This window comes from Solanum dulcamara, chromosome 3, assembly GCF_947179165.1.
Source record: "Solanum dulcamara chromosome 3, daSolDulc1.2, whole genome shotgun sequence".
NCBI classification, from domain to species: Eukaryota; Viridiplantae; Streptophyta; class Magnoliopsida; order Solanales; family Solanaceae; genus Solanum; species Solanum dulcamara.
In genome coordinates this window covers 81,623,525-81,638,275 of record NC_077239.1, presented here as the reverse complement: position 1 = coordinate 81,638,275, position 14,751 = coordinate 81,623,525, and the positions used below count along the sequence as shown (strand labels likewise).

Here is a 14,751-nt window from a genome sequence, read left to right as displayed (position 1 = left end):
GGCTTGCTGGTACACTAGGCACAAAAATCTTTTTGGTAAAACGCAACATCTCTTCTTCTTTCTATGTTCTTCTCCAGTCTGAAAATTACAGAAGCAATTTTTTAAAACTGAAATTACAGAAACAATTTAGCTACAAAAATGTCACAATTTTGGAAACCAGGAACTGAACGTCCCCGTCTTGTAGATGATGAAGAGGGTGGTGTTCTTCTCTACCCTACCTCTTCCTCCTCTTCCTCTGGGTAACTTTTTTTTTTTTAAACATCTAAATTTTTATTTTTATTGTATATGTTGTTATTTATGTAATATTTGTGGGATTTCAAGATTTGGGTATGGGAGTTTAGAGAAGCAAAGGCAGAGGTTGCCTGTGTACAAGTACAGAACTGCTATTCTTTACTCAGTGGAGACTCATGCTACCACCATTATTGTTGGAGAAACTGGAAGTGGAAAAACCACCCAAATTCCTCAGGTTATTTTTCTTGATTTTCTGTAACTTCATATTTTTAATTTGGTATGATGTGAAATGTCCTCCTTGGAAAAATATTGGATCAATCAAATGTTTGACAGTCTTGAACTTGTTGGGGTGGGCTATATGTATCCTCAGACCTCAGTATTCAGGCATTCAACATAGTTAGACTATGAACTGTCTTCCATTAACCAGAACTGTGGCAGAGCCATGACTTCACTAAGGGAATTTCCCCACAAAAAAGCCATGAGATTTCAACATATAACATATAGTATATATATACACACATAAGAAAGGAAAAAGATTGAACTATCTATGCAGTGTAGGTGTCCGTTGATTCGCCTTGGACAAGGGTGGCTCTGGCACAATTTAATAAGGGGATTAAAAAATATGCCTGAATGCATTGTCATCACTACAACTTCACTTATATCAAGTCGATTCTTAGACTTATATACATACAAAAAGATTTATATTTTACCATTTATATACAATATAGTTTTCCAACGAACTTCTTTATATGTGGTTTTGGGGGGAGGGGGAGTTATGCAGCATGTGAGGTGGTATTAGACTATTAGCAATAATTTTGAGTTGCAAATAGTGGAAGTATGTCTATATGTTGGTAGGAGAAAGCGATATATAGTGGGAGAAAATGACTTAGCCTCATAATGGCAGTGAATTGTTTCTCCATATTTGGTTTAAAATTCTCCCGTAGTTTTGGCAACCAAACATCAGAAATAATTTTACAAAAGAACCATTTTTTCTATTAAACATATTACTGTCAAGTGGAACCATAGCTATAGTATCTTTAGTATTTGTCTAAAACATGTGAATGAATACATTATTTTAGTTTGTTTAGCAAAATGAACTATTTTAGAAACTTGAAAAGTTTAATGGTATTCGATACATTTAATGAGTGCAGTACCTCAAAGAAGCTGGTTGGGCTGAGGGAGGGCGCATGATTGCTTGTACCCAACCAAGGAGACTGGCAGTTCAGGTGTGGTATTCTATTGCTGAGCTCTGTATGTTTAATAGGTGAACTTTTGTGTCTTCTTATATGTTTGTCTTGATATCATTCTAATTGAGAGCAGATGCAAGCCGTATGACTGCTTGTGAGGGACAAATATATTTGTACTTGTAACTTTATTTTTGAGACTCTCCTGGATACTTGTATTTACAGTTAAAGTTGTCTGTAGTTACTCTTCTGTCTTGGTTAAGAAAGTGAAAATCGCTACTGTTGACATCTTGTTGGCCCAAACATATTGTTAGAGTGGATTATAATCCTACATTGGTTGGGGAATGGATCAGTGGTTTGCTTATATGGATTTGGACAACCCTCCCCTCTTGAGCTAGCATTTGGGGTTGAGTTAGGGCCAGATGTCATATCCTTACATGATATCAGAGCTATGTCAATTCCGTTTGGGCTCCTGGGTCACGCTCCAGTTGGGTCTGGGCGTGAAGGGTGTGTGTGTATTAGAGTGGGTTAAACCCACATTGGTTGAGGAATGTACTGGTAGTTTGCTTATATGGATTTGGACTTGAGTTAGACCCATGTGTCATATCTTTACACATATGATATTGAAGATCAATGCAGACATCCTGCTCATAATCTTTTGGACCATAATATCTCCTATGGTTCAGTTATTTACTTATTTTGAAACACATAGTCTCAATCTTTTATGTTGCAGGCAGTTGCTACAAGAGTTGCCGAAGAAATGGATGTTAAACTTGGCGAGGAAGTTGGTTATACTATTCGATTTGAAGATATCACGAATGAGGTGGGAGCTCTTTCTTTGTACTTACCATTTTTTTGGGATAAAGGAAATAATCTTTTGCTTCATCATCAGGTTTTTAGAGTTCTACTTCATAAGTTCCTAAAAGAACAGATAAATCTTTTGACATCTGCTGGGATTGCATATTTCAAGGTGTTAGTTCCTGTAATGTTCTAGGAAAGAAATTAAGTTTAGTTTGGTATTTCTATGTGACTATGTTGACCTGAAATAGTTTGTTCCCTTTTTTTGGATAAACTATGTTGACCTGGAACAGTAATGGTGGTGTTCTTGCCCTACAGGAATTAACTAGGGTCAAATTTCTTACTGATGGGGTTTTGCTGAGGGAAATGATGGATGATCCTCTATTGAGCAAGTATAGGTACTGTTTATGCTTTTTATGCCTTGGAAGGGTTCGATGGCCTCCTTTTCTATCTTCTTCATCATCTAGTGCTTTAATTCTATTATTTACACCCTCATTCTTGACTTTTAAGCTTCATGGAGTCCAAGTGTCAATCATTTCAATGTTAATTAGAATATTGTGTTTGGTAGAGAAGACTGAAATAATAATCTAAATTTTTTAAAAGTGGAGATTTATGATAGAAAGATGTTACATCAAGTTGGAACTAATATAAAATGTATATTTACAGTGTAAATCGTTTCAATGTTTATTAGTTTGAATTGTTTCACCCAAGGGTGTGATCTACTTGTCAATGAAGTGGGTGAAAATCATGGGAGCCAAGATTCAAATCCTAGCAAAGACTAAAATGCGAGGTGATTTCCTGATTCTTCCCCATCTGTCTAAGCCTTGGTGGACAGAGTTACCCCGTACATATACTAGTGGGAGGTAGCAAGTTCCCAATGAAATAGTCACAATGGGCGCAGGCTGGCTTGAGTACCACCGTTACAAAAAAGATATATCAGTATGAATTGTTGGAGGGAAAATATTGCCATTCTATGGAAGAGGTCAAAGCTATGGAATGGACTAAAATAGAAAGTTGTTCAACAAAAGGGACAAAGGGAGTACAGTTTTTCATTGGTTGCGTCACTGTTCAAATTTGTTATATTCCTTTATCATGCATGTGTTGTTGGGCTCTTATACTGATCTAAAAGTTCAGACCCGACGTGCAGTGATATAAGTGTTCTATTGTTTAGACTCTTGTTTGTTCTTCTGACAATTAACGAGCTCTTATGTGTTGTGCTGCATCTTTTTCACAATGCAAGTGATGGGCTGACCTTAGAATTCCGCTAGCACTTGGTTCCTTATTATGCTTTTTTCCTTTGACAACACTGGATCGTGAGCTAGTATTTCCTTAGAAACCAAGCTAGTAAAATTGGGGAAAAGTATATAATCACAGAGAAATATAAAGAAAAAATTCACTCATCTTAATTTTGAATTAGCCTGATTTCTTTCCCAAAAACTCAGACGTGCTTATGAAAATTAATCCACTTTCTACTTCTAGCAGATACTGAAAATGTCTACTGGAAGGTGGAAATTGTGTACCCTGATTTGTCTTTTTAATCATACAGTGTGATTATGGTAGATGAAGCTCATGAAAGGTCTCTCTCGACAGACATCTTATTGGGACTACTGAAAAAGGTTGATCAGGAAGTACTCTAGACTGGTTATCGTATTGTCTTATCGTTTGAGTGCACTTACATTAGTTCTTGTCTCTATAAATGTTATTGTTTCCTATGGCTTCTGCAAATTTAGATTCAAAGGCGTCGGCCTGATCTGCGTATTATAATATCATCAGCTACGATTGAAGCAAAATCAATGGCAGCTTTCTTTAATACCAGGTTGGTTCTTCTTGTAACAAGTGTTTACCGAAGCTTTATAATTCTTTACTCAAAAGTTCAAAAAGTTTGAATCTCCTTTATGCTTTCTATTGATGCAATTTCTCAGCAGGTTATGCTTCTTATATTGAGTTGTATTTTCCAATTGGATATATCAAGTACTTTTCACCTTGTTGGAATAAGTGCCTTGTCTTATTTTGAACATGTAGTGGAAGATGTGACCTTTTCTTGCACCATAAAGTTAAAGAGCTGGTCATATTTAAATAAATTGTTCCTAGTGGTCTTCCCTTTTAGTGTTCAAACATTAGCTCTGATGGCTTCTCCACGAGCTCCTTGTGGGCAGTTGAGGTATGCGATCTTTTCTATCCAGGGGGGGTAAGAGGGGTGAGGTATGCTACTGGCATCTTGGAGTTGCTCGATGATGGATGGAAGAGTGAACTCATGTTATCAATTCTTTTCCTCAACACTCTAGTTTTGGCTATAGCCTTTGTTGAACTGAGTAGAGAAGACAATCCCTAGAATAGAGATTGAGCTGAACTTATGCAAACTTTGGAAACATATTTAAAACGAGGATTATTGTTTATTAGTTTTGATAAGTTGCTTATGAGAGCTAATTGATGAATATTCAATGGGTTTTAGACTAAATGAATACTAACTTGTTTATGAGAGCTAGGGCAGCCCGGTGCACTAAAGCTCCCGCTATGCGCAGGGTTCGGGAAAGGGCCTGACCACAAGAGTCTATTGTACGCAACCTTATCTTGCATTTCTGCCAGAGGCTATTTCCAAGGCTTGTTTATGAGAGCTAATTAATGAATATTCAATGGTTTTTAGACTAAATGAATACTAACTCTCAAAGATGAGAACTAAAATAACGTGAATACTCATTTCACTTTTGCTTTGTTACTCACCTTTGGTTCCTGTCTCTTGAGTCTTTTGGTATTGGTTTTGACACATTGATATAGTAGTCCTTGTGAAGCTTAAGATTATGTGATCTCAATTTACTTCTCCATTTTTGACCACACCCTTTTTGTGTATTTTAAGTTAAAAGGGCCTCTATGATAAAGATAGAAATGACTTTTGAAGAAGCGGTTGATTTGTTACTAGAGCTACAGAATAACTTGAACTGTTTTTTTGTTTTGTTAACTGTGGTGTCCGGGTCTAGCTTGTACGCACCTTGACTAATCCCACGGATACTTGCTACCTCCCACTACTAGGTAACCTTGCCCACCAAGGCTTAGATAGATGGGAAGAAATCACTTAATGTTTTCGTATCTCTGTTGGGATTTGAACATGAGACCTCATGGTTCTCCTCCCACTTTATTGACCACTAGGCCACACTCTTGGGTGCAAACATGAACTACTTAAAAGGAATGTTAGTTAAATTCTTAATTTGACACCTTTGACAATTCAGTAATAATCAGTATCACCAAGTAGGAAGCGTTATTTTTCCTATGCTCTTCTGAGTAACACTTGTTTTTCTGTGCTTCAACTTTCGAGCAGCCTTTGATCCCTTTGTATACATGATAATATCCACCTGCATCATATAATTTCATTCTAAAAATCAGTAATTTCTTTTTCACAGCTACCGATCTCTTTTAGTGTCTAGGTTTACTGTGTTCACTGACACGTGACTAGAAATTTGCAGAAGACGACGGGAGCAGGAGCAGGAGCAAGGACCAACGAAAGAACCTGCTATTCTGTCAGTTGAGGTATATGGATTTGTTCTTTGCTGTCTGCTTTGTCTGCACAACCAAAAATCAATAAAGTTTATTAACTAGATCGCTTAGTTGAATTACAGCATGACTATAGAATCATACATATTCTGTGAACATCTAGGGTAGAGGATTTTGTTTATGATTTTCCTTGGTTGATTTGCAACCTTACTGAAATATCATCTGTTTGAACTGTGACCTTCTAGGGTAGGGGATTTAATGTGGAGATATTCTATGTTGAAGATCCTGTTTCTGATTACGTCCGGTGTGCTGTTTCAACTGTGATGTCGATCCATGACCAGGTACACAGTGGAATATGACAGTTCTCAATGATCAAATCTCTTCTGTACCTTTGATTCCCACTTGATGATAATGTGCGTACAACATAGTCAGTTTTTGGTAAGTTGTGCGGACGCTTCACTTTCGATACTGCGCCCGCGTCTGGTTCTCCAAAAATACACTACTTTTCGAGAATCTGACACACACCTGTTGACTTTTGTTAAGAGTCCGAGAGATTTTGGGGCACCTTTGCTCTCAGCAGAGGCATGTCTCCTCTAAATGATTATGGTCGAGGTAACTTTTTCTCATTAATGAAAATTTTGAAGCGCGTGGTAAATAAATTTCCAAAGACCTATTTAAGTTGAGGGTGTTAGCTTATTCAGACAATTCTTGGTGCAGAAACACAGCTGAGTGTTCTGCCTTTGTGATCCTGTGTCGTTTGTCTACAATGTGTTGCATGTGGCCTCTTGTACGAGATGTTTTTGAATGAGACTATGATTGAAATCCGTGATGTCTCAAAATTTCTGCTGCCTCTAGTCTAGTAATTTATCTTTGATTTCCTTAGGATAACTTTCCCATGATTTCTTTCATCCTTGATCCTTAATATGCTATCATACAACACTTGATTTATGGCTCTTCATTTATACTTGTAGGAGCGGATGGGAGATATCCTGGTGTTTCTCACTGGTAAAGATGATATTGATGCTGCAATACAATTGCTCACTGAAGAAGCACAAAGTAGTGGGAAGCAAGGTACTGAATAATTCTCTTTGCCGTTGTTAAGTATTAATAGAATTGCTAACAAATAATAGAAAAGAGGTTGTAGATAAATACATTTCCTTGTATCAAATCAAACAAGAAAAGAAAAAAAGGATAGATAGCATAAGTTTTTCAATTCCTTTTCTTGCAGGACTGGTTGCTGTGCCACTATACTCGGGACTTCTTCGAGCAGATCAGGTAGGGTAATGCATCATGCAGTTTTTTAGGTTAAGATTTGTTGAACTTTCAACCAAATGTTTCTGTTTCTTCTCAATTGTACAGGACCTTGTGTTTTCCCCTACTCCCAGAGGAAAGAGAAAAGTGATATTTTCAACAAATATTGCTGAGACGTCATTGACTCTAGAGGTATAAATCTGAGACCTTGGGGTCAAAATCTTTGAGGCATGCATGTTATTACATTGGTCTTCATCATATTCCTGAGCTGAACATTTTCTCTGTTTTCAGGGTATTGTCTATGTTGTTGATACCGGGTTCTCAAAACAACGTTTCTACAATCCGGTACTTTGTCTCTCTTTTTGACTTGACTCTTTTCCCATGCTTTTCTGATCAAGTTTTTTGCTGCTGTTATTCTGATAAATTTGTACACCATGTCGATTTTGGACCTCATTTAGTAGCAATTTTCTAAATCTTCACTCATGCTTTAATGCACCAAGAAGCAGTATTGCCATATCTTACATGCGTTACCTGTTTCCAGATGTCATTACTCCTGACTGTGCCTTTGTAGAAACTTGTATAATAACCTTGTGTTCTGTAAGCTTGATTTCTTACCCTTAAGCTCCTTCATTCTTCCTGTTGGTCACTTTGGTCCATTTAGGCATGGATGCTCAAAACATGCTTTAATGTGCAAAAGTGGGAAGATAATTTGAGTGTCACTATGAAGAATATGCTCTATATGTTGGACTCTTGCTTCTTCTGATGAAAACTATCCAATACTTTTGTATTGAGCTTTCTTCTATTCTGTTGATTCAGTTTCTGCCTTTCTGGTAATAAGTGCATAAAGAATGCAATTTATACATGCCAAAAGGAATGCAGTTCATTCATGCCAAAAAGAATGCAATGTATGAATGTTATGCCTGATATTTCTTTCTATTTTGGATCTGCTTTAAATCAGATTTCAGATATTGAGAACTTGGTCGTGGCACCAATATCAAAGGCATCTGCTCGACAAAGGGCTGGTAGAGCTGGAAGAGTTCGACCAGGAAAGTGTTTTAGGTAGGTGGCTCACCACATAGAAGTACCATGGAAGAATACATATCATTATGCAAAGCTTGATTTTTCAAAGCTTAACACTCCCCGATTCCAAAATTGTTATATCATATCTCCAGTTTGGGTTGGCCCTAATTAATCTTAACATTGCAGACACAGAATATAATTTATTTATAATTTTTTGATACTAGGCAACATGTGAATAAACTAAAAAGATCTATCATCTCACTTTTCTTCATGTGAAATAAGTTACTATTAAACTCCCAACTCAATGTGTTATTCTGCAAACTTTTCTTGGCATAGCAAATTCAAACCATGCCATTTGATTCACAACAGAGTAAGTACTTGTTTATAGCGCATTTAATGTGAATTTAATTAATTGACGCCCTACTGTTTCCATCATAGATCTCAGTTGGTGAATAAGATCACCTTATATGTGTCACTATTTCTATTTTTTTAACGACCATGTTTAATTAGGAAGTAGAGGATTCTTAATTTGTCTCTGGTCCTGGGAATGTTTACAAATACCTTTCCGTTTAATAAATATAATTGTTGACAGTGAGACACCTCTTTCTACTCTGCAATTTCACTGACCAACTGCAGCATATTTTCCTTAATCTCAGAGGCATTTCCTGGAGTATGCCTTGAAAGGTTGATGAGACTCTATTCAGTTGGGAGGAGGTTGGAGTTGGGGCTACAAACAGAGAAATATGGAGGATGATCCCTGCTTGCATATGGTGGACTATATGGAGAGAGAGAAATGATAGATGTTTTGAGAATAGGAACAACAACCTGCTGAAAGTCAAGCTTAAATGTATTTTGTTGTTCTGTTTTTGGTGTACGAATGTCTACTCCATCTTTCTCTGTTTGTAGCCCCAACTCCAATAGGAACAACAACCTGCAGAAAGTCAAGCTTAAATGTATTTTGTTGTTCTGTTTTTGGTGTACGAATGTCTACTCCATCATTCTCTGTTTGTAGCCCCAACTCCAGTAGGAACAACAACCTGCAGAAAGTCACAGCTTAAATGTATTTTGTTGTTCTGGTTTTGGTGTATGAATGTCTACTCCAATGAGACTGAGTCAATCATAGATGTTTTAGGGTACATCTGGATTTTGGTTCAGTTTTGGGGAAGATTATACTTATTTTCTTCTTATTTGTAAATATGGGTTGTCATTACTACCTAAGTACTGACTTAAATACAAATGTTACCATTGTCAAAAAAAATTGTTGACTCTTCTATTTTTCTGTTCAGGCTCTACACAGAAGATTATTTTTCCAATGAGATGTCTGTGGTGGGAATCCCCGAGATGCAAAGATCAAATCTCGTTTCTTGTGTCATCCAGGTATGTCTTTCTTGAACCAAGAAGATGCTAGTGCCATGGTTTTTATTGCTATGACTTGATGTGTGTGGAGCTGTAAATATGACCTCCTTATCAGGGAGGCTGGCTACTGGCTAGATCATCTGCCTTGGAAGAATTTCATGCTTGATGTGTTATCATTTAGGAACTGAATAATTATTTTCTTCATTTTTCTCAATTTTTCAACCAAAATGAAAGGTTGGAAGGAAATGAGACCACTATTCATCGATTTTCCCTAATGTCCATCAGCTTTTGCTCTAAAATATCAAGTATTTTGTGCTCTTTCTTTCTTTTCTTCATTGCAAAGATTATCCTTTTTTACTAATCTTCTTTTTCCATACTTTGATCTAACTCAGCATCCGGCCTCTAAGAAACAAATAAAAATTATTGTTCATGAAAACTGAAATTTCCTTTTTTGCTTTATTTTCCCTAAGACCTCCGAAGTTTGCTCATTCATGAAGCTTCTATTATTTAATTGAGGGTAATTGGCTAATTCAGTCAAGAGAAAACCATTTAGTTATATAAGGGTAAGTTTTACCATCCAAGCAAAACTTAGTAAAGGAAAGTGACATTAAGTGATTCATTTTAGAGGTATCATATTTGTGATCTCTGCTACCATTTAGTTTTGTATGAATTTCATCTTTTCATCTCCTTTGTGGCATCAAATTTTCAAATCTGACTATCATCTTATTGTTTCAGCCTGTCAAGAAATTTCTTTGATATTAGCTAATAACGTTTCTTATCTATGCCCCAGTTGAAGGCCTTGGGCATTGATAATATCTTAGGTTTTGATTGGCCAGCATCTCCATCACCTGAATCGATGATCAGAGCACTTGAAGTACTGTACTCACTTGGAGTACTAGATGACGACGCCAAACTTACTTCACCTACTGGATTTCAAGTTGCAGAGATTCCACTGGTATGTTTCTGACCGGCCATCTCATATGCTCCATTAATTTTCCTTCTTTGCTGTTCACTGCAATCTTTTTTTGCCAGCTCCTGTAGTATGACTTGCAAGTTGGAGACTTCCCGTCAAATTTACAGTTCTGCTACCTTATTATGACACTTCTCACCAAACACTACCCCTCTTCCCCATTCTCCAATAGAAACATTAAAAAAGGAAATCCATCATACAAGAGTAATGAGTGAAGGAATATTTACGCATTTATGAAAAATAAAGTAACACCTAAGGGCGTGGCCTAGCAGTCGATAAAGTGAGATGATAACCAAGAGAGACCCCCGTTCAAATCCCAGAGACAATGTTTTTACTCCCATTGGATACCCAATCGAGATATTGATTATGTAGAAGCCTTTTCTTTGGGGCTTGTAGTTAGACATTTAGAGTACGGATACTTGCTGCCAGCTGCGGTGGTTGAGGTGACTTGCTTAAACTGCAACACTGAACTCTTTTTCCTTTGTTGTAGTCTATCGTAATCACTAGCAAGTGGAGTATGAAGTCTTGACTTTATTCTTTTTCTTCTGTAACGTCTAATTGTTAATGAATAAAAACCAGTTTCCCCTGAGATAAGTTATGCTGTCTACTATAAATAGATCTCTTATACTGATGCAGCGTGTTGTTGAGTGCTATAGGTGTGAGATCAATAGGAAGTTAATTAATTAAATGCTTGATGCTTTGCTGAAGGTCTCTCAGTGCCTTACAATTATGCAATGTGACTGTCAAGTCTCAATTCATGTATAAATTATTTAATGGATCTAGGAATTTTCTTATTCATGCAGTTTCTGAAACTTATATAGTTGTGTAGGACCCATTAATATCTAAAATGATCTTAGCTTCTTGTGAGTTTGGATGTTCGGAGGAAATAATTACCATTGCTGCTGTGCTCTCCATACAGGTATATTCTCGTCTTCCGAACCATAATTGATTTAGCATTAAAACAGGACTTCTGTCTTTTGGTTGACCAACATATTGTTAATTTTTGCAGTCTATTTGGATTCCTGTTAGAGGAGTACAGAAGCAGTTGGATGAAGCAAAATTGAGATTTGCAGCTGCCGAGGTTTTTGGTTTCTTCTTTTTTGCTTATTAGGTTCACCTCAGTAATTTTTTTTTTGCATTATACTTGAAGTACATGATGAATTATACATTTGGCAACTTGCATTTGGGTCCCATAATAGATACTGTTAACTAACCAGGAAAAAGATCTTGACTTCGAATATAATTTAAGACAGGAAAGTGTAGTATTTACAAGATTTCCTATGTTACTGCTTCTTGTTGCGAGAAAATTTAAATTTTATTCTTTCCTGGGATTTATGCAAAGTAAAAGTATAATCTTTATAATTTATGTCCATTCTCATTTGATTCATCCGAACTGACTGTTTTGTAGATTAACAAATATTTACTCTAATATTGAGTTACTTATTGGAGTGAGGACAGATTTATCTAAAGGATACTTAAATTGTATGAAAGATCCCAAAGTTACGACTAAGTATACTGTTTTAACTTTTGGAGGTCGCAAGTATTTTCATTTAGAGCAGGGTCGAATAAATGGGTTGGACTAAAACAGAGTAGGTAGAGAAAGTTGAGGGAAATGGAGTAATTCTCAGGATCTTGCACTTCCTTTTTTTTTTTCCTTGTTCATTTTCTTGATTCATTGCATAAGCAGAAATGTTTTCCCAGTCAAGAACTCATATTGGTGCAAAATTTTAAAAGATGGATATTGTGTTTTGTCTTGTGATATCTACAAACTTGCTACTCTGCTAACTATCACCTTCATGGCTTAAAAAGTGTCTGATGAAGTACAACATAATAGCACATGCAATCAGAAAGTTTGTGTAGAGACAATTGGAACATCATTCCTGCTTGCATTTGGTGGACAGTGTGGAAAGAAAGGAATGGTAGACATTTTGAAGGCACTAGCAGTTCTATCGAGAAAATTAGGATTAATTGTCTTTGCTTGTTCTTTTTTTGGTGTAAACTAAATATGTGGGTGGAAGTAAATTGTTACCGTCTCAAAAAAAAATATGTGGGGGGAAGTAAGAGAGTTAGTATATTGAACTGACAATTTATAATTGTATAGGGTTCTGGGCAGGGGTTTAAGCACACCCTTTCGATGCTTGTAAACTTTCCAACTTAGCACCTTTTTCTAGGGTGGCTAAGTTTTTATTGAATAGAACTGTTGCTTGTCTCAAAAAAAAAGATTGCTGCCTATTTTGTTTCTAGTTATTTACTTCTTTAGCCTTCTTCAAGTAAATTCATGTGTAACTTCGATATACCTTTGCAGGGTGACCATGTTACATTCTTAAATGTGTATAAAGGATTCATTCAGTCTAATAAATCTTCGAAGTGGTGTCACAAGAATTTCATAAATTATCATGCCATGGTAAGTCCTAATCCAACTTCCATAGGAATCATTTTGGATGTTCTCTTTTTCACTTTTTGCAGTGTTTCGTGAATGTGCCCTTTGTGACATCCTTGATTCTATTCCATCATGCAGAGAAAAGTAATTGAAGTTAGGGAACAGCTGAAAAGGATTACACAACGTTTGGGCATAGGATTGAAATCTTGTGAAGGGGATATTCAGGTAACTTAATTTGCTGACTCAGTTGTTAATGTCAATAGCATTCAACAGGCGGTGGAGAAGTTGCCCATGTTTTAAAACTGATTGCTCGCTTGTCATTGAATGAATATTGTTGCCTGAGTCATTCTTTTCTGCCACCAAAAGGCCGTCAAATAGAGCTGCAACTGCAGCTAAGGGCTTCAATTAAAATTATTCGCGGGCTTAGAGATTGCAGCTTGTTCACTTTCTTAATAGCAGCATATTTGTTTAAAACTTTTTTGGGACAATTCTGTCTGTTATGTTGTAATAGGCATAACTAAATTTAGTCATTTCGCAGGCAGTTAGGAAGGCAATTACGGCAGGTTTTTTTGCCAATGCTGCCCGTTTAGAAGTGAGTATGAAGTTTGATACATGTAGCTATTTTTGTCTTAAAAGGCACAGTCTTTCCGTTTCTGCCTTATTTTTCTGATATGAGCATATTTGATAACTTCTGTTGCTGATCTTTGAAACAGCCATTCAGTCACAATGGGATGTACAAGACTGTTAGAACTTCTCAAGAAGTGTATATTCATCCTTCATCTGTGTTGTTCAGGTATTTATCTATTTTAATGTCTCGATTAAACTATGATAGCTTGATTGGTTTGCTGATATTACCGAGACATCAGAATTATTGTCCCTTAGTAGTCATAAGATGAGGAAATTACGTTCCTGTGTGCAATTTATTGCCATTTTAAAGGTATCAATATTTCTATAACTGGTTTCGGTAGTCCAAGTATCTAAGTTATTAAGAATACTAGGCATGTCTGTTGCTCAAGTTGGAGAAATCCCATGTGGGCTTCTGGCCCAACTTCAGTTGGGGCACAAGTTTAGAACTCCAGGGAGTATGGCTGACTCACACATCCCGTACTTTGTCCTTACCACTAAACCAACACCCTAGGAGCTAGGAAGATCTATGATTGTCGAGTCAAATGCATAATTGTGAAAAACATTCCCTTTTTTTGCATCCTATTGTAGCATGGTGTGGGCAGGATCTTTCTCGTCACCATCTTTCCTGCTATATGTGCCTGCGTGCGTGTACACTGAACATCTTTTTAAACTTTGCTCAACAAGAGCACGGCTGAATTCGTTTCATGCCCCCACTCGATGACAACTTCTACTCAACATGGATCTTGTATTAACATTTTCACATTTCCGTTGTTAGTCTCAAATAAAAATAGGGAGGACATAAAACTTAGAAATGTCATTACATCACTTACATGTCTAGTTTTATAACGTGGTTTTCTCATATTTAACAGGGTCAACCCGAAGTTTATTGTGTACCATTCTCTCGTTTCAACGGATCGTCAGTACATGCGAAATGTCATTACTATCGATCCTTCTTGGCTAATGGAGGCTGCACCACACTTTTACCAGAAGCAGCTGCATAGTTCTATTCCTCAATGATACACACAATTTTCTTGGATGCTCCTTGGCAGCCTCATTCTGCTTTGGAAATTTTGTGGAGTCATTTGTACACTAACAACTCCTTGTAAATTGGTTATACTTTCTCCCATAGGCTTGAGAGAGGTCAGTTAAACGCCTTTCGCCAGAAAATTGTACTGTGCATATAGGTTGAATATTACCTTCTTTTTTTTTGTAGTAAAGGTAACTAAGATGATTTTTTAAATTTTAAACCAAGCCCAACATGAATAGCCAACATGGTACATAAACACTATTGATCATTTCACCAATTAAAAGTACATACAGTACTACAAAGTTAATTAAAAGACTAAAAAGAGAACTCACATGTTGACCAAGACTTATTGCAAGTTGCAACAATTATAAAGACTAGACAAAACAAAACACAACTAATTTACTAGAGGGAATGTGAATAG

At 36.6% G+C, this 14,751-nt stretch overlaps 1 protein-coding gene across 2 annotated transcripts; it reads left to right on the top strand.

The window, feature by feature from the left end:
* On the top strand, nucleotides 1-14,534 carry LOC129883335 (probable pre-mRNA-splicing factor ATP-dependent RNA helicase DEAH9). 2 transcript variants are annotated; one of them, XM_055957982.1, is made up of 23 exons: nucleotides 4-239; nucleotides 322-466; nucleotides 1,383-1,457; nucleotides 2,149-2,238; nucleotides 2,532-2,611; nucleotides 3,760-3,829; nucleotides 3,944-4,029; nucleotides 5,672-5,735; nucleotides 5,945-6,040; nucleotides 6,671-6,770; nucleotides 6,928-6,974; nucleotides 7,059-7,142; nucleotides 7,242-7,295; nucleotides 7,909-8,009; nucleotides 9,257-9,347; nucleotides 10,117-10,281; nucleotides 11,126-11,215; nucleotides 11,306-11,377; nucleotides 12,602-12,700; nucleotides 12,815-12,901; nucleotides 13,215-13,268; nucleotides 13,390-13,469; nucleotides 14,173-14,534. In XM_055957982.1, the coding sequence occupies exons 1-23, from the start codon at nucleotides 139-141 to the stop codon at nucleotides 14,318-14,320; spliced, it is 2,079 nt and encodes a 692-aa protein (XP_055813957.1). In that variant the 5' UTR covers nucleotides 4-138; the 3' UTR covers nucleotides 14,321-14,534. The 2 variants fall into 2 exon arrangements, with proteins under 2 accessions (XP_055813958.1, XP_055813957.1); XM_055957983.1 differs by lacking the exons at nucleotides 12,602-12,700; nucleotides 12,815-12,901; nucleotides 13,215-13,268; nucleotides 13,390-13,469; nucleotides 14,173-14,534 and adding an exon at nucleotides 12,118-12,517 and having other exon boundaries at nucleotides 1-239.
* Nucleotides 14,535-14,751: the final 217 nt, after the last annotated feature.